This window comes from Trichechus manatus, unplaced genomic scaffold (genome assembly GCF_000243295.1).
Source record: "Trichechus manatus latirostris isolate Lorelei unplaced genomic scaffold, TriManLat1.0 scaffold00038, whole genome shotgun sequence".
NCBI classification, from domain to species: domain Eukaryota; kingdom Metazoa; phylum Chordata; class Mammalia; order Sirenia; family Trichechidae; genus Trichechus; species Trichechus manatus.
The window spans coordinates 17396213-17420139 of NW_004443974.1; the positions used below are offsets into that span (position 1 = coordinate 17396213).

The window sequence follows — 23927 nt, forward strand, 5'->3', positions numbered from 1 at the left end:
CGGGATTCTAGCCCAGAAATCAATTTATTTACGCACTCTTTCTACATGCAAGGAGGCGGGCCGGAAGTCTACCCCGCGACGGCCCCCGAGTCTTCATTGGGTGGAATCCCTAGTCCTGGTTCTTTATTGGCTAAAATCTATGAAGCTAGGCGGGGACCTGACTTCCTCCTCACTCTTCATTGGCTAGAATATTGCCTTGGTCTTGAGGTTCTCATTGGCTAAAGTCGAGGGCTGGACATGATTTACAATCCTCCCGGGCTCTCGCTGGCTGGTGGGGGAGACAGGCCCTTGTACCGCCTCTTTGGCTAACCCTCTTAATTTTAAACAAAAAGGTGTCGTGGCCGTCGTTTCCCCCGATCCCGGGCATCTGCTCCCCGGAGGCCTTCGGGGCTCGTTGAGCTCGGGAATTTAGGGAGACGCGAGCGGTGAGGGAGCCCGGAAGGATTCCTTCGCGGAACCATTGGGGCAAGGCCTCTGGGAGCGCGTTGAGGGACGGATCGCGACGGGCCTGGCCACACGGGCAGGGATGGCGGCCGAGGCTGGGCCGGGGGCTGCCGTTCCCCTGGAGCTGCGGCGGGAACGCGGTATGGTGTGTGTGGAGTACCCGGGAGTGGTGCGCAACGTGTCTAAGATGCTGCCGACTCTGGGAGGCGAGGAAGGCGTCTCCCGGGTAAGGAGCGTGGAGTGTCTAGGACAAGGGGGGAGGGACCGAGTCGCGGGACTACCTGGAGAAGTGTAATTTCCTTGGCAGCTGGGCGCGAGGCGGGCTCTGGGGCGGCCGGTGGGCGGGAGCTTTGCTTCTGAGATCACCTGCGATGGGCCATTTTAAAATTTGGGAGCAGTGGGAAAAGGACAACGGGAGAGACTGTACGGAGTCTTTTCCATCCCATCCCAGATATGAACTGCAGCCTCAGCATCCCTGCCATGAACGTCGAGGGTGTACTGGGCTGCCTTGTCCTTTTGTCACACAGTAGAAAACCGGCACCAGGAGATTAAGGGCCACTGCCATACATGAGAAGGGCACGAGTGTTACGTTATTAGGGTTAAGAGTAGCAATAGCTGACATCTTGTTGGGTGCCAGGCACGGTTCTAGGTACGTTATTTACATTTGATCCCCATTGGAACTCTTACAAGGTAGCAACTGTCATTAACCGCATTTTACAAGGAAACTGAGGCCTATGTGTGTTCAAGGTCACACAGCAAGTAGAGGAGCTGGGATGAGCTTTTACTCGATGCCAAGCTTTTTGCTAAATGCTTTACATATACCAAAACTTTAAATGCCTCCAACAGAGCCCCGGTCGTTCATGTTTTGTTCTTTTATACTGGCTTATTCACTTGACCTGTGACTTTAACAGGACCCTCGCTCTCACCCTAAAGGTATCTGTACCAAACTACAGTGTGAACTCTTTGGGCAGGGACCTTGGACATTCATTCATTCATTCTACTCATGTTCTTGAGCACCTACTCTGTGCCAGGCCCCCATCTGGGGTCATTCCCACCCCAGCGGGACTCAGAGACATATGTTTTATAAGAAGAGGATTCCTGGAGGATGGAGCCCCTTTTAACCTTCATTCCTTCACTAGATATTTTCTGAGCACCTACTGAGGACCAGGCCCTGTCCTGGGTGTTGGGGAGCCAGCAGACTAGCAAGTAGAAGCACATTGTTGGTGCTTTCATATGCACACATCTGACGCTCATTTTCCCCTTTTTCCCTGGTGTAGGGCAGACATTCCTTCGTAATGTAGGTGACATGTACTGAGTGTTTACCGTGAGTTAGGCACTGGGCTAAGTGCTTTATATGTATTTTTCTTTAATCATTGTAACAATCCTGTAAAGTAGATACTGTTATTATCTCCATCTTAAGGAAAAGGAACTGAAGTTCAGAAAGGATAGGTAATATCTAGTCAGAGTGGGTCTTACTGATTGAGTTAATCTTCTTTGGACCTAGAAACATTCGCATATGAGTCTGAATCTCAGAACCATTTGGGCTGGGCAGTTCCTGTAGTAGATAGCTTTAGACAAGTCGCTAAACACTCCACCCTACCCAACTGCAAGCCTCAAGTGCCTCAAAGGTAAACTCCGGGTTAATAACACCTCGCATGAAGTATTGCCAGAAGAGTCTCATAATGCCATATTCACCAGGCACTTGACAAATGGAGGCTTCTGCCTAAAAAGTTACTTCCAACTTCTATCCCCTTAGAAGGAAAAGACTATTTAACCTCATTTTCTTGACTAGATAAAAACTAAGATACTTGGGTTTGAAAAATAAATTTTGGGGAATTAAGAGCCCAAAATAAAACAGAAGCCTTCTGACCCTCCCTGGGTCACCTGTGTTGTCAGAAGGCTTGGGTTGAGAGAAGAACAGCTCCCTGAAGGACTGCTTATCTGCTCACTGCTCCACTCTTGTCTCCTTTGGCTCTCACCACAGATCTACGCAGACCCCACCAAGAGGCTAGAGCTGTACTTCCGGCCCAAGGATCCCTACTGCCACCCTGTATGTGCCAACCGCTTCAGTACCAGCAGCCTGCTGCTCCGGATCAAGAGGAAGACGAGGCGGCGGGCAGCGGTGCCAGGGGCCGAGGCCTGTCCCAAGGTCATGTTTGAGATGGAGATCCTTGGCATCATCTCCACCACTTACAAGTTTCAGGGTAACTGCGAAATACACTCTTACCACATGAGCTTATTTCAGGGCCTTCTATCCCAACTTCTTGCAGGGTTTTGAGTGGGTCACCTCCACAAGTGAAGCAAGCCAGGATTGCCCAGGGGGCAAGGGGCAGGGACTGTGGGAAACCGCAGAGCACAGGCTCCCCTCCTTCTAGGCAGCAGTTACCTGGGGGACTGCAGATTCATTGCTGCTCAGTCTTCTGCATTCTTAAGAGAAGCTACAAATCCAGAGTTCTATGAGAAGTCTAACGTTTTATAAAACCACAGTGTAGAGCCAAATAAAACTGGTCAGCAAATCTTCAGTTTTCCACCTCTTTTTGGATTCCTTCTCTTGGTCTTGACTGCTGCTAGTCCTACCTTCCCTTCAAGCCTTCCTAGATCACCTCATTCCCTTGAGACTTCGTCTGCTTTGAATTTTTAGCAAACTAGATCTCCTATGGGATCCTCAATTGACTTTGTGACGAGTCAGTAAAGTGGGAACGGGTAAGAAAGAACATGGGCTTTGGAGCTGTGCCTGCCTGAGCTCTGCCGATTTCTATGGGCAAGTCACTTGGCGTCCCTTGGCCTCGATCTCCTTGTGCATACAGTGGGTGAGTAGCCCTGAGCTCATCAGGTCCTGGTGAAGAGTCAGGGAGACCATGCTATTAAAGGGTACTTGGCAGGTTACTGGCAAGCCTTAGATATGCCTGCAGTCGCCACTGGCAGTTCTAAGACAGACTCTGAAGAGAACAAAGATGGAGAAAGGAAAAGGGAATAGAGAAGAGAGGGGGAGAAGAAAGTGAAAAGAAAGGAAAAAAAGGACCTGTGGTCACATGGGGTTGAGCATTTTGAACATCAGTCATTCTGGTGGAATGTGATATTCACAAAAGAGGGCTGTACTTCCTGTACAAGGTTTTCCAAGTGGTTTATAAAATATTACACTTCATATTTTTATTTCTAATTGAGCCAGCACCTCGCTACTTTGTGTCTGGCCCCTGGACCAGCAGCATGGGCTTCATCTGGGGGCTTGTTAGAACTGCAGCATCTCAGAATCTGCAGATCCCAGGTGATTCATATGCATATTACATTTTGAGAAGCACTGACCCAGACTTATCCTCACATATAACACAGCCCCCCCGAATAATATTTATTCAAGTGACTTAGAAGTACATTGAGCCAGGTTTGCAAAAGCATTTCTGAAGGGTGTTCTTTCAACTCCTGCCATTGTTGCCCCAGCAGAATCCAATACACAGCTCACTCGGCACCTTCCTAAAGGGATGTGGGGGTTGGATGAGTATGTGGAAGATGTGGCTGTAACAGAGAGAGCCCTTGTTGGCCGTGCAACTGCCAGCTGTCTGCTTCTTCCAGGAATGTCCGACTTCCAGTACTTGGCAGTGCATACAGATGCGGATGGCAGGCACACGTCAATGTATGACAAAGTGCTCATGCTCAAGCCCGAGAAGGAGGATTTCTTCAACCAGGAGCTGCCGCTCTACATCCCCCCACCCATCTTCTCCCGGCTGGACTCCCCAGTGGATTACTTCTATCGACCAGACATACAACACCGGTAAGGCCCTCCTTGCAGCGTCAGGGTTCAGAGCAAGGGTCCTGGGGTCAGGGGGCTTGGGTCTGAGGCTCTACTCTGCCACTCACAAGTCAGGAGATCTCAGGCATGCCACTTCTCAGTTTCCCTGTCGTTAAAATGGGATAACAATAATACTTACCAAACAGAAGTATTAGAATTAGGTAAGGTCAAACACCTGAAGCTCTCAGCACAAAGCCAAGAACAGAGAAAGTCCTCAGTAAGTGGTGGCCGTGTGATCATGAGCTTGGCTTCATTCCCGTGGGTCCTTAAAGTGCAGAGAACTCGGACATAGGACTTGAGGGTTTCTGCTGAGAAATGGTTTCTTTGGCTTAATCCCCTGGTCACTGGTGACCAGTAACTCTCTGGACCTTGCTGTTAGCAGCAATAACACCAATGTGTCCGTGTCCTTGGGCTGCTATAACAGAATATCACCAAGTCAGTGGATTTAAAGAACAGAAATTTATTATCTCACAGTTCTGGAGGCTAGAAGTCCAAATCAGGGTATTGACCATGTTGATTCCTTTCAGTGCCTCTCTTCTAGCCTTGGGTTCCTGGCAATTCTTGATGTTCCTTGGCTTATAGATGCATCTTCGCTTGCTGTCTTCTCCCTGTGTGTGTCTCTTTGTGTCTGTATTCTTCTTTTACAAGACATTACTTGAATAGGATTGGGGCCCACCCTGTTGTTGTCTTGTGCTGTCAAGTCAATTCCAACTCATGGTGACCCAACAAGTTACAGAGTAGAACTGCTCCATAGGGTTTTCTTGGCTGTAATCCTTACGGAAGCAGATTGCCAGGCCTTACCCTACTCCTGCTTAAAAGATTCTATTTCCAAGTAAGGTAATGTTCATAGGTAACAGGGGTTAGGACTTCAACCTATCTTTTTGGGGGCCCCCATTCAATCCATAACAGCTACCTAAGGAGTGCTTCTTGCAAACATCCCCCTTCTATGTTGGGGGTCCCATGCCAAGTGACCTCACAACATATGTCCTTGGACCCCAACACATTTCTGTCTCCTCTGCCTCCTCATGGCCTCGCTGCCCACCCCCATCAGAGACTGCATGGCCATCTTTAAAATCCATCCTTCCCCTGCCTGTCTCCCTTTGCCACACTCACTGTAACTCCCCAGCCCAAGTTCAGCCCAGCTGTTTGCCATCTCCTGGCCTGCCCCCATGCAGCTGGAGGTGGCCTCAGAGAACCACACAACCCCTGGCCAGTCTCCGGTGCCACTTCCCTGAAGGTGGCTGTGACTCTGAACGGATCTAGCTTGTTAATTGTGTACTTGTTTGCAGTCCCTCTCCCCTCTAGAATGTAAGCTTCTTGAGGAGAGATCCTCAGTATCTCTTGAATAAATGGTGGGTTTCTCCTACACTAAGGGTTGTGAAAAGCCAGATGGATGTGTATCATAGCTCATCTTCCCCTCCTCGCCCGCCTCCCATGCACACATTCCTAACAAGGCCACACGCAAGTGTGCTGTTTATTGAAATGAAATAAATTCTTTAGACAATCTTGAGATAATTAGAGACCCCAGGGGTTGTTGGAAAAGCAGGACTGGGAATTGTCAGATGTTGGTTTTGCATTGGTGACAGCCACGCATTGACATGAGGGAATAGGATTGCCTTTGTGTAAAAGCCAAGACTGAATACTATTAAAAAATATGAAGAAAATACTTTGAAAATACCCAACTTGAGTTTAATAGCATCCACCACCTCCACTGCCAGTTATTTCATATTCTCATGGGAGAAGCACTGTGTGCATATTTTATCCCCAGCCTTACAGTGATTCCACATGTTTGTGTCATGCCCATTTACAACTGAGGAAACACACTCAGGTTAAGAGCTTGCCCAGGTCACATGAGCCAGCGCCCGAACCCCAGTCATTCTGATGCCACAGGCCTTACTTTTCTTCCAATGCCACACTGTCCTGATTTTTGTTTGCTTTTCTCAAATTACCCACAAAAGACAAAATTAGAAAACTTCGTCAAGTTTTAATGTCAGCTCCCGGAAGGTAGAGATTTGGCCTGTTTTGTTCTCTGTTGTACCCCCGGTGCCTGGAACAGGCCTGGCACATGGGAGGCACTCAGCGAGTATCTGTGGACCAAGCAAATGACTGTTTAGAGTAGCAAGACTAGTAAAAACAGATAAGCAAAAGGAAAAGGAAATTTTGAAAAATGACCCATAGGTGGTGATCTTCGTTAAAGAATTTCTCCTTAGCATGTTTTAAGCTTCCAACTTGTGTTGGGTTACAGAGCCTGCTGACTTGGGCAGCCATTGGTCATCTCCCTTCCAGCTAGCCAGGGGGGGCTGCCAGCTTGGCTCAGGCCCATGGCCCCAGTGCCCGCTATGTCCTGCCTGGTGCCTCCAAAGGCAGAACAGCTGATGACAAGGGCAGGCCTGATAAAGAGTGTCAGGAACCAGCCTGAGTCTGCGTGCCCTATCAGAGGCCTTGCTCAGATGTTTCCCCACACCATGGAGAGTGACTTGGGGGTGTCACCTTTGGAGACTTGAAGACCTGTCCCAAAAAGCACTTATTTTGGGGTGTGGAGAGGACAGACAGACATTCTCCTACTCTAAGGGGTGCCATGAATGATGTCAACTCTTTTGGAGAGCCACTTGCAAAATCTGTTATGATTTTACACGTTCTTTCCTGTTGACCAAGCTATCCCACCTCTAGGAATTCATCCCACAGCGATTCTCACCTCAGTGCTCAAAGATACGTTTTTGAGACCGTTTATTGATTTAATTGTTGACAGCAGCAGGAGGTTGAGCAAAAGCTTGGTGTGGTGGGAGGAGCCCAGACGCTGGTGCCTGGTTGCCCGCGTTTAAGTCCTGGCACCACAGCTCAGCCCTGTGTGGTCTTGTGAGCCACCTGGCCTCTCCACATCAGTTTCCCTGTCTGTAAAGGGAATAATAATAGTACCTACTTCCCTGCGTTGTTAGGAGGAGTAAATGACTTAATGGAACCCTGGTGGTGCAATGATTAAGCACTCAGCTACCAACCAAAAGATCAGCAGTTCAAACTCACCAGCCCCTCTAAGGGAGAAAAGACCTGGCACTCTGCTCCAGTAAAGATTACAGCCTAGGAAACTCTGTGGGGCAATTCTGCTCTGTCCTGTAGGGTCTCTATGAGTCAGAATCGACTCGACAGCACACAAAAACAAATGATTTCAGATTTTTGAAGTACTTAAAACAATGAGTGCCTGGCAGAGTTTGATTAAAAAAACATAACTGCAATACTATTACCACACCAAACAAACAGTATTCCTTCCTGTCATCTGGTGCTCAGTCCTTGTTCATTTTTCCCCAGTTGTCTCAAAAATGACTCAGGAGCCAAACAAGGGCCACATGTTATTTTAATTGGTGTCTCTCAGGTCTGTTGAATCTATAACATTTCCTCTCCCCCCTCCCCTTTTGTTCTGATTGTAAGAGTAAATTGTGCTTGTTAGAAAAAATAAAACATTACAGAAATGTATAACGAAAAAGAATCAGGTCATACCACCTCCTTGCTTAAAACCCTGCACATAATATGATACAGGCAATTTTCTGTGTGTTTTTTATACTGGGTACGAGAGTTTTAAGCATGGGGGGGATAGGATCCATTTTTTTTTTAAATTACGTATTTCTGAAATGCTTCGATCCCCACCCCCCAAAAGTGATTTACACTTGTAGTCAGAAACAAACAAACAAAAATATACAGAAGAAAACAAAGCAGCCTTCCGCACTGAGTCACTTCTCTGTCCTGTGGGGCCAGCCAGCAGCCGTTCCCAAGCCTCTGGGGTGGGGGTGAGGGAGGAGGGCCAGGCCACCATCAGGCCCACAGGCCCCCTTTTCCCACCCTGTGTGGTTTATCGGTTTTCTAGCACTTAGAAAGAACCTGCCTTTTCTCCCAGGCCTACTATCAAATTTTCTGCTCTGCTGGCCTTCCTGGGTACACAGGGCTTGGCGGGGTCAGGCCTGGCCACTCCCTGGGTGGATACCCCCTGCATCTGGGCAGTTGAGCTCCCCACAAGCCGGGTGGGCAGAGGAGAGGCTGGGAGGCCAGCCTGGGGGTGGGGTCCATCCTCCTTGTGGCAGTTTAGCACCCCCTGCTCCTCAGGGGAGCCCTTTGGGGTGGTCCCACTGACTTTGCTGCCAGCCCTTGTCACCCGCCAGCAGTTCTCCACACACTGAGAATCGTGGTGATTGCACACAGATGTCTAAAGCCTGGAGTCGCTGTGGGGGGTGGGGAGGTAGCAAAGGCAGCCGTGGGTCTGTCCCCGCAGTGCCTGGCACAGGCTGGCCCCCTGCCTCCTGCTCCTGCATAAGGCTGCTTGGCCCTGGAAGTGAGCCACCAGGGGCTTTCCTTCTTTGGGGTGTTTGGGATTTGGGAGAGGTGCCCTAGGAAACAGGTTAATGCTGCACCTGTCCAGGATGGTGTCCGATGGATTTACACGAAAGCAAAGGCTTCATCCTGTCTTTTTAATTTTGTTTCCCAATATGAAAATGACTTTGTTTTTCCTTCTAAATATGAAGGTGGCACATACTCATGTGGAAAATTAAGGCAAAATAGAAAGAAAGAAAAAGGTAACAATCACCTAAATGAAACCGTATGATGCCCCAGGTATACTTTAAAATATACTTTGAAATAATTTAGTGGGGTTGGGGCAGGGTATAGATGAAATAAGGTTAGCCATGTGACAATAACTGTTGAAGCTGATGGTGGGTGTATGGGTTCTCGATATTTTTCTCTCCGCTTTTGTGTAACTTTGACACTTCTGAAATCTCACCCACAGAGGTAGCCACTAGGAGCACCTTGGGCAACATTCTCCTAGTTGCATTTTATGCCAACACATAGAGCGATAGAGCCAAGAATGCCTGGTTCTAGAACTCTTGCTTTTTACTCTGTGCTGGATGATGATACCACTTGGTACTATCCATCTGTGGACAAGATGCTTCCGAGCCAAAGACTCAATGCTCTGTGTTGGAGAGGCGGCAGGGCAGGCAGTTGAGAATGTGGCCTCTGCAGACAGGCTCCCTGGGTTTGAATGCCAGCTCTTCCTGTGAGCTCTTTGACTCTGGGCAGGTTTCCTAATCGCTGTGGCCTCAGTTACTTCGTCGGAAAATGGTTCTGCCCTCATAGGATTGTTTTGAGGGTTAAATAAGCAGACATGTAAAAGTAAAATGTCAGTAAGCTTAGCTATTGTTGTCACTGTCCATTTTAATGGCCGATCGTGTTCTGTTGTGTGGCTATACCTTAACTGATTTCACCACTTCCCACCGGTGGGCATTTAGGCTGTGTCTAGCTTTTCACTAGCTAGATGGTGCTGTGTGTGACTTAGTGCAGTTAGGAGCCCACCAGCCTCATCACGGGGTGCCCTTCCCACAGGCCAGCCTCTCAGGGAGGCAGATTCTCTGGCTCAACCAGATCAAGGGAGGCCTTTTGGCCTTGCCCAGCTTCAGAGCCGCAGGCCCCAGAGCTTCTGTGAGCTCCACGCAGTTGCTGCTTTGTCCTCTCCCCTGAGAACACAGGCTCCTGCCTTTAGCAGCCAGCGCTAAGATCCTCTCCCTAACCCAGGTTCCCAGGGAAAAGCTCACAAACACGGTTCTCTGTGCCTCCAGGGAAGGCTACAACAACCCCACCATCTCAGGCGAGAACCTGATTGGCCTGAGCAGGGCCCGGCGTCCCCACAATGCCATCTTTGTCAACTTTGAGGAGGATGAGGTGCCCATGCAGCCGCTGGAGGCCGCAGTCCAGACATGGAAGAAAGTCTGCACCAACCCCATAGACAGGAAAGTGGAGGAAGAGCTGAGGAAGGTGAGCCCCATCCTGCCCCGCCCCACCTGCCTCTGCAGTTACCCCCTTGTATTTACCCAGCTGGTCCCAGGGCCTCTTTGTTTTGGGGTTAGCTAGGCTCTCTCTTTTTTTTTCTTTTGTAAACTAGTTCTTTAGTAGATGGGAAATTTTCACCTTCAGATGTCATATCTAAAAGCCATGTCAGTATAAGCCCTGCAATTCCCAAGGCTGACAATCCTTCTTAGAATTCTTAAGCAGTCTCTTTGGAGTGGTGAAAAAATGGGTGCACTGTCCAAATGTGACTTAAATGTGGATTTCCAGATCCAGTAAGTTTTTGTTTATCCATTTGTTCATTCTAACAAGCCAAATGGAGCACCTCCCATGTGCCAGGCCCCGGCGCTTTCATCCCGTGAGAGCTGGAGCTCTGTTGCCGTGTACCGCCCTGGCCGGGATACAGCACTATGCCTTCTCCTCCGGCCTGCGGGTTCTGTGGGCAATGAGGCTGGGTCCTCTGTCCACGCAAACAGCCAGGGTCACAGTGAGGCCAAATCACTAGCCAACTGAGGCTCAGGGCTCGTCCCTTGTCTGAGTTGAAGTTACACACTGTGCCCTTGGAGGATTTTTATTCCTTAAAGAGACTTGTTTAATTTCTAGCAGTCATACTTTGGGATGGGGGCAGGGAGGAGCCACTATCTATGACTCCTAACTGTCCTCTGGAAACAGTCCAAATCCCTAACCCCGGCTTACAAGGCCCTTTCTGCCTTTGCCCTCCATGTTCCCACCACACTGAGCCTTTTACAGGCTACCCCTGGGCCAGACTATCTCCTTCAGACCTCAGTATGTCCCAACTCAGCATACACCTTCTAACTGGGGCTAGTCAGGGTTCCCAAAGCTCCAGCACTTCTGCTGTCAGCCTTGCTCTGGGTCCTTTGGTCATCTGCCTCCCCACTGCACTGGGAGCTGCCTAAAGACAGGGGCCATGTCCCTGGGGTCATTTCAGGACCCCCAGGTCCCACAGCTACACTTGGCACACACTAGGCTTTCAACCCATGTTTCTAAGTGGAGGGCTGAGGGAGTGAGGGCAGCAGTTCTGGGAGGCTTTTCCCTGCAGAAGTCTAGGGGTGGGAGTTCTGCCCCAGCTCTTGCCACTTCCTCTCTGGAATTGCCCACTGGGGACTCAGCCCCAAGGGCCCACTTGAGCCAGACTGGGCTGGGAAGTCTGGGGCAGATGGGAGGGTGGAAAGCTGCTCGTGTTCACCTCAGCCTCTGCCCTCGACCCTCCCCAGCTGTTTGACCTCCGTCCCATCTGGTCCCGGAGCGCTGTCAAGGCCAACATTAGCGTCCACCCTGACAAGCTCAAGGTCTTGCTGCCCTTCATGGCCTATTATATGGTGAGTATCTGCCTGCCTTCCTGCCTTGGTTTCCACCAAGGTCGTCCTGGATCCCTGATGTGATGTCCTAGAGCCACCACAAGAACAGGTGGTTCCCTGTCCTGGCACTCCTGAGATGGCTTTTTCAAGCCATCTAGGAAGATTTTCAGCTCCCTGGTGAAAAAGTTCCAGGGAGCTTGCCCAGCTTCCTTAGTAACATATTTGGCCATAATTGGACAATTTTAGTATCCCTCTAACTTTTAAGTAAAGGGATTATATGTTTTTAAATGCCCTTGTATTGAGAGCTCCCTAAGGACCAGGCATTGGGTTAAGCATGTATATACAGAGTATCCTTTATTCTTCCCTGGGAGTTGGTGGCGGGGTTCCCTTCTTATCTCTGAGGACAAGCCTAGGCTTAGAGAGGTGACATGCCATGCCAAGTGGCAGAGCCGCACCGGGACCCCAGCCTGTCTGTCTGCAGAGCCTGAACCCATCACCCAGTGCCACACTGCCTTAACTGGTCAAGTGGGGTTCAGTGGGGTATAGATCAACCTTTGATTCAGTCCGGGAGTGGGGGTGTCATTACTGAGGTTCCCACAGGTGCCAGTAGGAAAGGCAGCTTACCTGCTGAGGGCTCCTGTACTGGGGCATTCAGAGAGGCCAGTGGAAGGTGTGACCATGAGGGCTAGTGACAGGTGGCAGGACGTGAGAAAGGGTCATCACTTTAGAAAGCCCTCTTGTCCTATTGGACTCCAGACTCCCAAGAGCCAGCTCTGTCCTTTTGCATTGACTTTCTAGACATAAGGACTTCAGGGGGGCCGAACACATTCCATCCATTAAGGTGGTAATAATGACTAGCATTTATTGAGCACTTACTATGTGCCAGGCGCTGTGGTAAAGGCTCCACGGGCATGACCTTACTTAATCCTCACAAAAACAGTGAGAAGGGTACTCGACTATCTCCATTGAATAGGAAGACCGAGGCTGGGAGTGGTCTGGTGACCTGCCCCAGGTGACAGAGTTTGCTCCTGGCTGGACTGGCTGTGATTCCAGAGTCATTTTCCCAACTGTGGGGGTGTTCGGCCTCACCGATGGGATCTGCTCCCTGTGGTCACCAAGGAGACTTGAGGGATCCAGGGCTTGATAGACGCTCACCAGAGACACCTCAAGACTTGTGGCCTTGGCCCCTTCTGGCACTCCTACCTTGTCTGTTTCCAGATAACAGGCCCCTGGAGAAGCCTGTGGATTCGATACGGTTACGACCCCCGAAAAAACCCAGATGCCAAGATCTATCAAGTCCTTGATTTCCGAATCCGTTGTGGAATGAAATATGGTAAAAATTACTGAAACCTTTGCTTCCTGTCTTTCGCTCTTTTTCTTTCAATTTCTAGCATTCTCTTTTGCAATAGGAATTTATTCATATAGAGAGTGTAAAAAAGCCCTGCTCCTCTTGGTGAGAATCTGTTGGATGCAGGATAGGGTAGAAATTAAGATCTGAGCTCTACCACTGATCTTGGACAAGTCACTGAACCTCTCTGAGTCATTCATTCATTTATTCAGCAATCGTTCTGGCTCATGTAATATGTGCCAGGCATCCCGTAAATGCCTACTCCCCAGGACTACAGTAAGCTAATGCACACGGAGCTTGAGCACACAGCCCTACGTGGTAAGTGCCAGAAAACACCAGCTACTATTACTCCTGGTCCCACCTCTGATGTTTGCCAGAACAGGGCTCTGCACCCACCATCCCATGACACGACTCCCTTGTCTGCAGGTTATACCCCCAACGACATGCCTGTCAAAACAAAACGCAGTGCCTACAACTACAGCCTCCCCATCACTGTCAAAAAGACATGTAAGTGGCTCCAGCTCATTCAGAAGAAGGCTGCCGTGCATGGAGGAGTGTTTGCCCTCATGCTAACACTGAGGAAGATGGGGCATCTGGACAGGGAGGAACTTATGTGGAAGCCATTCCAGGACACTGCTGGGCAGCCTTCACTGAGGAGAGGAATGGGGTGGGCAGGGCAGGGGGTTGGGAGGACCCCCCCCGCCACCTACCCCTGCTACATTTCAAAGCACTGCCCTTGTGTCCTCACAGCCAGCCAGCTCGCCATGCAGGACCTGAAGCAGGGCCTGGGCCCATCGGGAATGGCCAGTGCACGGAAATCAACCTCCAACAAATACAAGCTCAAGGTGGGTGCCCCTTGAGCCCCAGGAGAGAGCTGCTGAGGTCAGCTCCCTGCCTCATTGAAGGTGAAAGCTGAGGGTGATGCTGTTTAGCACCCCCTCGCACAGGGCACCAATGAATCACACCGGGGAGAGGGCTCTGATTGGAGGCAGACACCTCTGTCCACCTTCAGGAACTGATGGTGAAAACTTGGGGCGTGGACCACATGGGACAGTGGGTATTGAGGACCTTCTGTGCAAAGAGGTAGCAGCAAGTCATAGGGGCGCTCTGACACCCACAGCTATGTGTGCTGGCCCTGGGTGTGCCTGGGCCTTGGTGTGCCTGGGCCTTGGTGGGCCTCCTCTGGGAGGGCCACAGTCAGACCACCCGCATGAGCATGGAGCTAAACCAGACCAGCTGGCCCCAGCTGGGCTCTGGGCATGGGCACTGTGATGAACAAGAGCCCAGGCCTGCCTTCATGGACTCGCTTTTCACTGACACACCCACCGACTGACAGTTGCCAAAGCCCTTTCTCATGCTCAGGCTCCTGTGAGCTGCCCCACAGCCCTGGGGGAGGGAGGGCGGGGTGCGTCCCCCTCCCTAGAATCACTGCCTGACACACTGGGCGGCACAGGGTGCGAGTGCAGCAGAGCGGGCAGGAGGACGGAGTTGGGGACGGGGGCAGAGATGGCGCAGCAGGAGTGGACACAGCTGTCACCGGTGTCATCCATCCTCCCAGGCCCTATGCTGCCCCCCAGGTTTTCCAGACCTTTGCTCTTCTCCGTGAGGGCAACCAGTTACCGCCTGAGTGACCTTCTTGCTCGAGGATTCTGTAATCTCTTGGCAGTTATCCCCACCTCTAGAACTACCTGCCTGGGTAGAAAAAAGAGAAGGCTGATACTCATTAAACTCTGCTTTCCTCCCGGAAAACAATGTCAAGGCAGCTTGCAGGGATACATAAGATGTCCACTTAGAAGTTAGCAAAGAATAAAAGGGCAGACTCTGTAGGAAGGCACAGAAAGTTGAGCCCAGCACAACTAATGCCGTTCTCCGTGCTATAAGCACCGTAGTCTGCCACGTAGACGTTGTCATGGCTCACGGTGGCCCCAGGGTGCCTGGCTGCTTTGTCTGTCCCTCCCAGAACCTCCAGGGGAGCTTGTTGTCTTCACATGTGCTCACTGACCTGGCCTGTGTGCCCAGCCTGTATCCCGGGAGAAGAGATAGGCCTGTGTGTCCTGAGAACCTGCCCACTCCTTGGAGAGACCCCATGGGAGCCTGCAGCGTGGGGACCTTAACACTGGCCACTCCCAAAGAAAAGCTCCCACTAACCTTTCCTGTGTCTCACCCCTTCTTTCCCCAGGACTCAGTCTACATCTTCCGGGAGGGGGCCCTGCCGCCTTATCGACAGATGTTCTATCAGTTTTGCGATTTGAATGTGGAAGAGTATGTACATTGGGCCATGGGACACCGAGGTGGGGAAAGTGGGACTGGGGTCGGTGCTAGGAACTTACCCACAGGTGGCATAAAATATGAGGGGGTGGTTACAGACCTTCTAAAGAAAGCTCACCCATGGGTGGGTCCTTGGATCCCAGCTTAATTCTGGGATCATCAGTGGAGGAATCTTAAATCAGAATTCCAGAAACAACCTTTAATCCAGTTGTTCTTAGTGATGTTTAAAATGTTGGGTTGGCAGTGGGGGGAATGCTAGGGTGGGGAGAGGGGGAAGAGATAGGGGAGCATGTGAAATATAGCTTGAAAATCTGGTGAAAGCTATGACCTCTGTCTCACCAGTAAACTGCATGAGCACACCCCCAGCTTTGTGTACTGTTTAGGGGGTCCAGAGACCACACAGGTTAGGGACCCAGCTGGGGGTACAGCTTTAATGGGTGTTCTCCATTATAACAGTCATCTCTGTAGACTGCACTCTAAGGGTTGTTTTCTCTAAACACAGCACTGTCTCTGCAAGACCCTTCAGCTGGCACCTATAGCTGTGACCCCATCCTGGATTTCTATCTCCCAACCCTCATCCCTTCCCCCCAGGTTGCAGAAGATCATTCACCGCAATGATGGGGCAGAGAATGTGTGCACGGAACGGGATGGGTGGTGTCTCCCCAAGACCAGCGACGACCTGAGGAACGCCATGTCCGGCATGATCCGGCAGGCCCTCCGCTCCAAGAGGCCTGGTGAGAGCCACTTACTCAGGGTGAAGGGAGACCCCAGCTGCCTGGAAATCCTAGGCCTTGTGCCCACTCTGGCGACAGAGCAAGGGTCCATAATAGACCCATTCCCTGGAAATTGCCCTCAAGTGGGAGGGAGGCCTTGTGAGCCAGTATCCCCTTGGGCTGCCAGAGGCTGGGAGTCATGGCACCTAGAGCTGGACCCAGAGGGCAGGGGCTGGAGCAGAGCTGGTGCTGCAGTCTGGGCCTCCACCTTGTGCCCTGCCACCATCCTGCGTCTTCCTGCACATGTGGGCATGTTCTGCCTTTGCCTTTTTCCACTAGAGGCAAGTAGGAGCCTGTGGTTCCTGTTGCCCTGCATTGCATAGCCCTGCTCCTTCCCCAGGGCTAGGCAAGGGATGGCTACAGGGAAGTGAGAAAGGGGAGTGAGCTGTTTCTTGGCTGGGGGTTTGATGATGCTGGGAGGATAAGCAAGAGGGGCCTCTCTTTAAGGGTTGGGGCAGGGGAGTCCCAGAGTTAGCCATCCCCCACAGATCTGAGGAGAGCAGGGGTTCTTAGCCTTGGTTGGGACACAGCCCTCTGTAAAAGTCTAACTAAGACTATGGACCCTCTCCCCAGAAAAATGTTTTCACACAAAATGGTTTGCACACTCTTGAGGCCCATGGGTACCTTGACACCTGCACATGGCTCCTCTGGGGAGTGGTTTTCAAACCTGTGTGCTCCAGAATCCTCTGAAGTGCTTGTGAAACTCCAGATTCCAAGCCCCCACCCCCCCACCCCCCACCCCATACTTCCTGAAGCAGCTTCTCCAGGGCTTAAGCCCAGACTCTTGTAGTTTAAACAGGCTCCCAGGAGCCTTGGGAGTATTCTCTGGGCACCTGGGGCACTCAGGAAGCCCTGCATTAGGACACACATGACCTTTTCCCCTCTGGCCCCAGCTCTCTTCTCCAGCCCGACCAAGGCTGATGCAGGGAAAGAGCAGCTGACATACGAGTATGTGGAAGATGAGGAGGACGATGAAGAGGAGGAGGAGTTCAAGCCTTCAGATGGGAGTGAGAACGAGATGGAGACAGAGATTCTAGACTATGTGTGATAAGCCCTGGGCCTGAGGCTGGGCCTCAGAAAGCCAGGGCCCCCTTGTGCCCCCACAGTAGCCAGAATGGCCCTGGGAGTCCCCTTTGAGGGAAAGCTAGGATCCCAGCAATGGGCACAGCTGACTTTGGTCCTGGCTATAACCTGATGCTTGGTGCTGCCCTCTGACCCTGGGTGGTTGGGGACATTCCCTGAAGGTTGTACCCTGGCTTGGCACATTCATGAACAACCCATTGTCCAGCAGGCTGTGCCAGTGACCACCACCTTTCTCTGGCTGAGACCAGCAAAATTTGGAGGTGGAAGTGATGCAGCAAGGGGAGGGGCCGGTCTTGGCTTGGGCCTCATGATTAGGGGCTTGGTTCATGGTCACAGGTGGCCAAAGACTGTCTTTGAGTTTGGATCCCAACCATTTGGGATAGTGTTGGCAAGGGCCAGGCCCAGCTGGAATTGTCCTTATTAAACATACTTTCCTACAGAGTCTCGGTGTCTCAGTGGGGATGGTGTAGTCAAAGGAGTTTCCTCTTGCCTTGAGGCAAAGGGCTCCAGTGGTACCATTGTTCGTCGTACATTCATTCGCTCAGTGACCGCATACAGGGCAATGCTGGGACGGTCCTCCAGGTGGGTAGGGTAGGAACAGCCAGAAGTAACCCCAGGGCCTAGTCCCAGAGAGTCCTGCAACCCGCAGGTTTATCCCATAGTTTTTCAAATGGATGAGCTCCTGAGAGGTTCACTGTGAAACAGACTATTGTCTCTCAGATTTCTGGTGTGAAACCACAAGGGTGCACACATGTTCCTTCACGGGGATAAGCCCGCCCTCTCTGGAGACTACTCACAGGCAGGCTGCATCCATGCCACATCCATGCCCCTTTCCTGGCAGAGAGCACCTGAGCCAGAGATGAGCCCTTCACCGCCCTCTTCTTCCCAGCAGACTGAGGGACTTGGTATGACCATCACTCCCTTCAGCACCTTGGGGTAAAATGAAGTCACATTGATTCCAAAGTCAAATGCCTCAGGCAACTTCCCATCCTGCTAACTGGTACTCCCTGGAAGCTCCCTCACATAATAAGTCAGGAGCCCCCACAATTTACTTAGTCAACCTGAAGGGGCCAGTATGGGCTACCTCCTTATAAAGGAGAAGCTGGAGGCTGACTGCTCCCCTGAGGGTACCATGCTCCCTGCTCCCTTCTGAGAAGGCTCAGGCGCCTCCAGAAGCAGCTCTTCCCTAAAGGCAAGCTGGCCCTTGGGCCCAGTTGAGCTTCTTCTTCCCTCACCTTTTAGTGAGTTTTCCCTCAGGGGCCCTTGGTGTTCTATCAGTGGAGCTCAGTTGGAGCTACTCCCACTTCTGAGCCATGCTGCTCCATCTGAACCCCAAAGGGATAGCATCTAGTTTCTTCCCATCTTCCCAGAAGCCTCCTTGGTCCCTGTACCAATCTGAGAAAGTTGTGCCTGTGGTAGGGACACTCCCTTACTTCCCTGTCCTCTGCAACTAAGCCTTAAACTCAGGTTCCAGAACAGTGGGGGGGGGGGGGGCCTTTACCATATATCTACCTAATGAAAAGGGCTGCTCAAGTTCTTCCAAAATTAAAAAAAAAAAAAATTCACAGTGATTCCCATATAAACCAGTTGCCGCTGAACTGATTGCAACTCATGCAGACCCCATGTGTGTTAGAGTAGAACTGTGCTCTATAGGGTTTTCAATGGTGCCTATGGGTGGACTCGAACCTTCAACCTTTTAGCAGCCAAGTGCATTTGTACCACCCAAGGCCAGTGGTTTGAACTCACAACCACTCTGTGGGAGAAAGATGTGGCAGTCTGCTTCCGTAGAGATTTACAGCCTTGGAAATCCTACGGGGCAGTTCTACTCTGTCCTATAGGGTCACTATGAGTTGGAATTGACTCAACAGCAATAGGTTTAAAGGGCTCCTATGAGTTGGAATTGACTCGACGGGAGCAGGTTTGGGTTTGGTTTTTGGTTTGATTCCCCTGTTAGAAATACCTACACTTTTTTTTCTAGCTTCTTATTACAAAAAATGTCAAAAATACACAGGACTCAGAATCATATAATGAGCCCCATTTACCCATCACCTGGCTTCAGCAGTTGTTACATTTTGCAAATCTTGTCGCATTTATTCCCCCATGTTTTTGTTTTAATTTTGTGTTTGTTTTTATGGGAATTGTTTTAAGGAAATCCCATAATTTATTACTACCTCTAACACATAAAGCCTTTTTGTTTTAATGCTACCATGATGCTGTTATCACACTGTCTTAGTTATTAGTGCTGCTATAACAGAAATACCACAAGTGGATGGCTTTAACAAACTGTCAAAGCAAAACAAACTTTTTACTCTGTTGGGAGTAGAAAGAAATGGGTTTTATAGCGAAATAGAACAACCGGAGTGGGAGAGCACAAAGCAAAAGCTCGAGATGCTCCAAAGTATAGAAAATGAGAGGGGCTTTTTATTCATACAAGGATTAGTAAAAACTGTAACCACAAGCAATTCTTTCAAAATATCATCTAATTTGCAGACTTCTTGGAAGTAACTTAAGCAAGCGTTTTACAAGGACAGTTCTGCACGTAGAATAGGGCAATCTCTTTTGAGGGCGAAGGGGGCCTGTGTAAACATTCTTTCCAAGGACAGATTGCTCAAAGAATAGTTTTTTTACCTGCTTTCTGGAACATTCTTATCACATACTTTCCTAGAACAACCCACATACTTCACCTCTTCCCTAGTTTTTCCCAAGAGTCCGTGTTAACCTATTACTGTGAGTTCAGTCTGAATGCCTCTATATTTGAAGGTCTGCTAGCACATTCCCCCCTTTTGATCATGCCCCCACTACAGGGCGTCAGTCATCCACAATGGAGTTGCGTTTCTTTTGCAAGGACTCTGCTCTCCTCAAGGGGCTTTGGTCAATAGAAAGTATTTTCTTCACCTTGCCAAGCTAATAGGCTGCATCTTCAGGGTGAGTTGATTTTATTGGGGTTAGTGTAGCAGACAAGGCCACACTGGAGGAATAATTTCAGACCAGACTCAAGAAGAATCAAAATGAAACACTCCTGGGAAACAAAGGAGTTCCTTCAAGTGGTTTTGGTTGTTACTGAAAGCTAGCATAAGTACACAGGGGGATTAAAATGTTGGGTGTGATAGGTTTCTTCAAGATACATAGCACTCTGCAAAGCAATGGGAGCCCGCTGTTGGTCACAAGCATTAGTCAAGCATTTAATATAGCATTTAATTAAGCCTACAACAATTATAACAATCGAAAGAATTAATCCAGTGTGTAGTATAGAGCACGACCAAGAACCAATGCCATTGGGCAACCAACTAAAGATATCTAAGCAATGAGAGTCAGGCATAGGAGATATTGAGTGTAACCAAGTAGTCTTCTGGTGAATCTAATATCTTGTTCTACTTCTCCTGTGGTATTTATCCAAATACAGCAGGAGTATTGGCAATGGTACACGGTCTTTTTGAGCTGCAAACATCTGTTAATAACTGGAACATGGAATGTACAAAGTATGAATCTAGGAAAATTGGAAATCATCAAAAATGAAATGGAATACATAAACATCCATATCCTAGGCATTAGTGAGCTGAAATGGACTGGTATTGGCCATTTTGAATCGGACAATCATATGGTCTATTATGCCAGGAATGACAACTTGAAGAGGAATGGTGTTGCATTCATAGTCAAAAAGAACATTTCAAGATCTATCCTAAAGTACCACACTATCAGTGATAGGATAATATCTATACACCTATAAGGAAGACCAGTTAATATGACTATTATTCAAATTTACACACCAACCACTAAGGCCAAAGATGAAGAAATTGAAGATTTTTACCAGCTTCTGTAGTCTGAAATTGATCGAACATGTAATCAGGATGCATTGATAATTACTGGAGATTGGAATGGGAAAGTTGGAAACAAAGAAGAATCGATAGTTGGAAAATATGGCCTTGGTGATAGAAACGATGCCTGAGATGGCATGATAGAATTTTGCAAGACCAACCACTTCTTCACTGTAAATAGATTTTTTCACCAACATAAACAGCAACTATACACATGGACCTTGCTAAATGGAATCGAATTGACTACCTCTGTGGAAAGAGACGATGGAAAAGCTCAATATCATCAGTCAGAACAAGGCCAGGGACCGACTGCAGAACAGACCATCAATTGCTGATATGCAAGTTCAAGTTGAAACTGAAGAAAATTAGAACAAGTCCACGAGAGCCAAAGTACAACCTTGAGTATATCCCACCTGAATTTAGGGAGACGATCTCAAGAACAGATTTGACGAGTTGAACACTAATGACCGAAGACCAGACGAGTTGTGGAATGACATCAAGGACATAATACATGAAGAAAGCAAGAGGTCATTAAAAAGACAGGAAAGAAAGAAAAGACCAAAACGAATGTCAGAAGAGAGTCTGAAACTTGCTCTTGAACATCGAGTAGCTAAAGCAAAAGGAGGAAATGATGAAGTAAAAGAATTGAACATAAGATTTCAAAGGGTGGTTCAAGAAGACAAAGTAAAATATTATAATGACATGTGCAAAGACTAAGAGATAGAAAACCAAAAGGGAAGAACACACTTGGTGTTTCTCAAGCTGAAAGAACTGAAGAAAAAATTCAAGCTTCAAGTTGCAACAGTGAAGAACTCTATAGGGAAAATATTAAACGACACAGGGAGCATCAAAAGATGGAAGGAATACAAGAGTCATTATACCAAAGAGAATTGGTCTATGTTCAGCCATTTCAAGAGGTAGCATATGATCAGGAACTGATGGTACTGAAGGAAGAAGTCCAAGCTGCACTGAAGGCATTGGTGAAAAACAAGGCTCCAAGAATTGACAGAGTATCAACTGAGATGATTCAACAAACAGATGCAGCACTGGAAGTGCTCACTCATCTATGCCAAGAAATTTGGAAGACAGCTGCCTGGCTGCCATATTTATGACTATTCCCAAGAAAGGTGATCCAACCGAATGTGGAAATTATTGAACAATATCATTAATATCACACACAAGTAAAATTTTGCTGAAGATCATTCAAAAGCAGCTGCAGCAGTATACCGACAGAGAACTGCCAGAAATTCAGGCCGGATTCAGAAGAGGATGTGGAACCGCCAGAAATTCAGGCCGGATTCAGAAGAGGATGTGGAACCAAGGATATCATTGCTGATGTCAGATGGATCCTGGCTGAAAACAGAGAATACCAGAAAGATGTTTACCTGTGTTTTATTGACTATGCTAAGGCATTCGACTGTGTGGACCATAACAAATTATGGATAACATTGTGAAGAATGGGAATTCCAGAACACTTAATTGTGCTCATGAGGAACGTGTACATAGATCAAGAGGTAATTGTTCAGACAGAATAAGGGGATACTTCATGGTTTAAAGTCAGGAAAGGTGTGCATCAGGGTTGTATCCTTTCACCATTTACCTATTCACTCTGTATGCTGAGCAAATAATCAGAGAAGCTGGACTATATGAAGAAGAACAGGGCATCAGGATTGAAGGAAGACTCATTAACAATCGTGAAGAGGACTTAAAGCACTTACTGATGAAGATCAAAGACCACAGGCTTTAGCATTGATTATACCTCAACATAAGGAATACAAAAATCCTCACAACCAGACCAATAAGCAACATCATGATAAGATTGAAGTTGTCAAGGATTTCATTTTACTTGGATCCACGATCAACACCCACGGAAGCAGCAGTCAAGAAATCAAAAGACACATTGCATTGGGCAAATCTGCAAAAGACCTCTTTAAAGTGTTGAAAAGCAAAGTTGTCACCTTGGGGACTAAGGTGCACCTGACCCAAGCCATGGTGTTTTCAATTGCCTCATATGCATGCAAAAGCTGGACAATTAACAAGGAAGACAGAAGAAGAATTGATGCCTTTGAATTGTGGTGTTGGCGAAGAATGTTGAATATACCATGGATTGCCAAAAGAAGAAACAAATCTGTCTTGGAAGAAGTACAGCCAGAATGCTCCGTAAGAAGCAAGGATGGCGAGACTATGTCTTACATACCTTGGACATGTTGCCAGGAGAGATCAGTCCCTGAAGAAGGACATCATGCTTGGTAAAGTATAGGGTCAGTGAAAAAGAGAAAACCCTCAAGGAAATGGATTGACACAGTGGCTGCAACAATGGGCTCAAGCATAACAGCGATTGTGAGGATGGCACAGGACTGGGCAGTGTTTTGTTCTGTTGTTCATAGGGTCACTATGAGTCGGAACCAACTTGACAGCACCTAACGACAACAATCTATGAAAGCAGGTGGTCAGGACTTTCTTTGGCAGCTCAGCTGGGTAAGTTTGAACCACCTACATTTAGGTTAGCAGCTGATTGCAAGCCATTTGCACCACCCAGAGAACCAATATGTCCTTGTTCTTGTTGTGTGCTGTCGAGTCAATCCCAACTCATAGTGACCCTATATGACAGAGTAGAAATGCCCCAAAGGGTTTCTTAGTCTGAAATCTTCATGGGAGAAGATCGCCATGTCATTTCTCCCATGGAGCTGCTGGTGGGTTCCAACCGTCAACCTTTTGGTTAGCAGCCGAGCGAATTCAGGCACACCCCGTTTTATTGTGCTTCACTTCATTGCACTTTGCAGATATTGCATTATTTAAAAAAAAATTTTATTGTACTTTAGATGAAGATTTACAGAGAAAACTAGTTTCTCATTAAACGATTAATACACATATTGTTTTGTGACATTGGTTGCCAACCCCACGATATGTCATCACTCTCCCCTTCTCGACCTTGGGTTCCCCATTACCAGCCCCTCCTGCCTTCTGGTCCTTGCCCCTGGGCTGGTGTGCCCATTTAGTCTCATTTTGTTTTATGGGCCTGTCTAATGTTTAGCTGAAGGGTGAACCTCAGAGTGCCTTCATTACTGAGCTATAAGGGTGTCCTGAGGCCATATTCTCGGGGTTTCTCCAGTCTGTCAGACCAGTAAGCCTGCTCTTTATTTATTTATTTATTTATTTTTGGTGAGTTAGAATTTTGTTCTACATTTTTCTCCAGCTCTGTCCAGGATACTCTATTGTGATCCCTGTCAGAGCAGTTGTTGGTGGTAGCCAGGCACCATCTAGTTGTGCTGG

At 48.7% G+C, this 23927-nt stretch overlaps 1 protein-coding gene across 1 annotated transcript; it reads left to right on the forward strand.

The window, feature by feature from the left end:
* Nucleotides 1–268: 268 nt before the first annotated feature.
* Nucleotides 269–17484, forward strand: GTF3C5 (general transcription factor IIIC subunit 5). The gene is made up of 11 exons (XM_004375792.2): nt 269–670; nt 2429–2648; nt 4012–4210; nt 9823–10018; nt 11284–11388; nt 12586–12700; nt 13142–13222; nt 13466–13560; nt 14895–14977; nt 15575–15717; nt 16650–17484. Exons 1-11 carry the CDS (start codon nt 527–529, stop codon nt 16802–16804), a joined length of 1536 nt encoding a protein of 511 aa, XP_004375849.1. The 5' UTR covers nt 269–526; the 3' UTR covers nt 16805–17484.
* The last annotated feature ends 6443 nt before the right edge of the window (nt 17485–23927 follow it).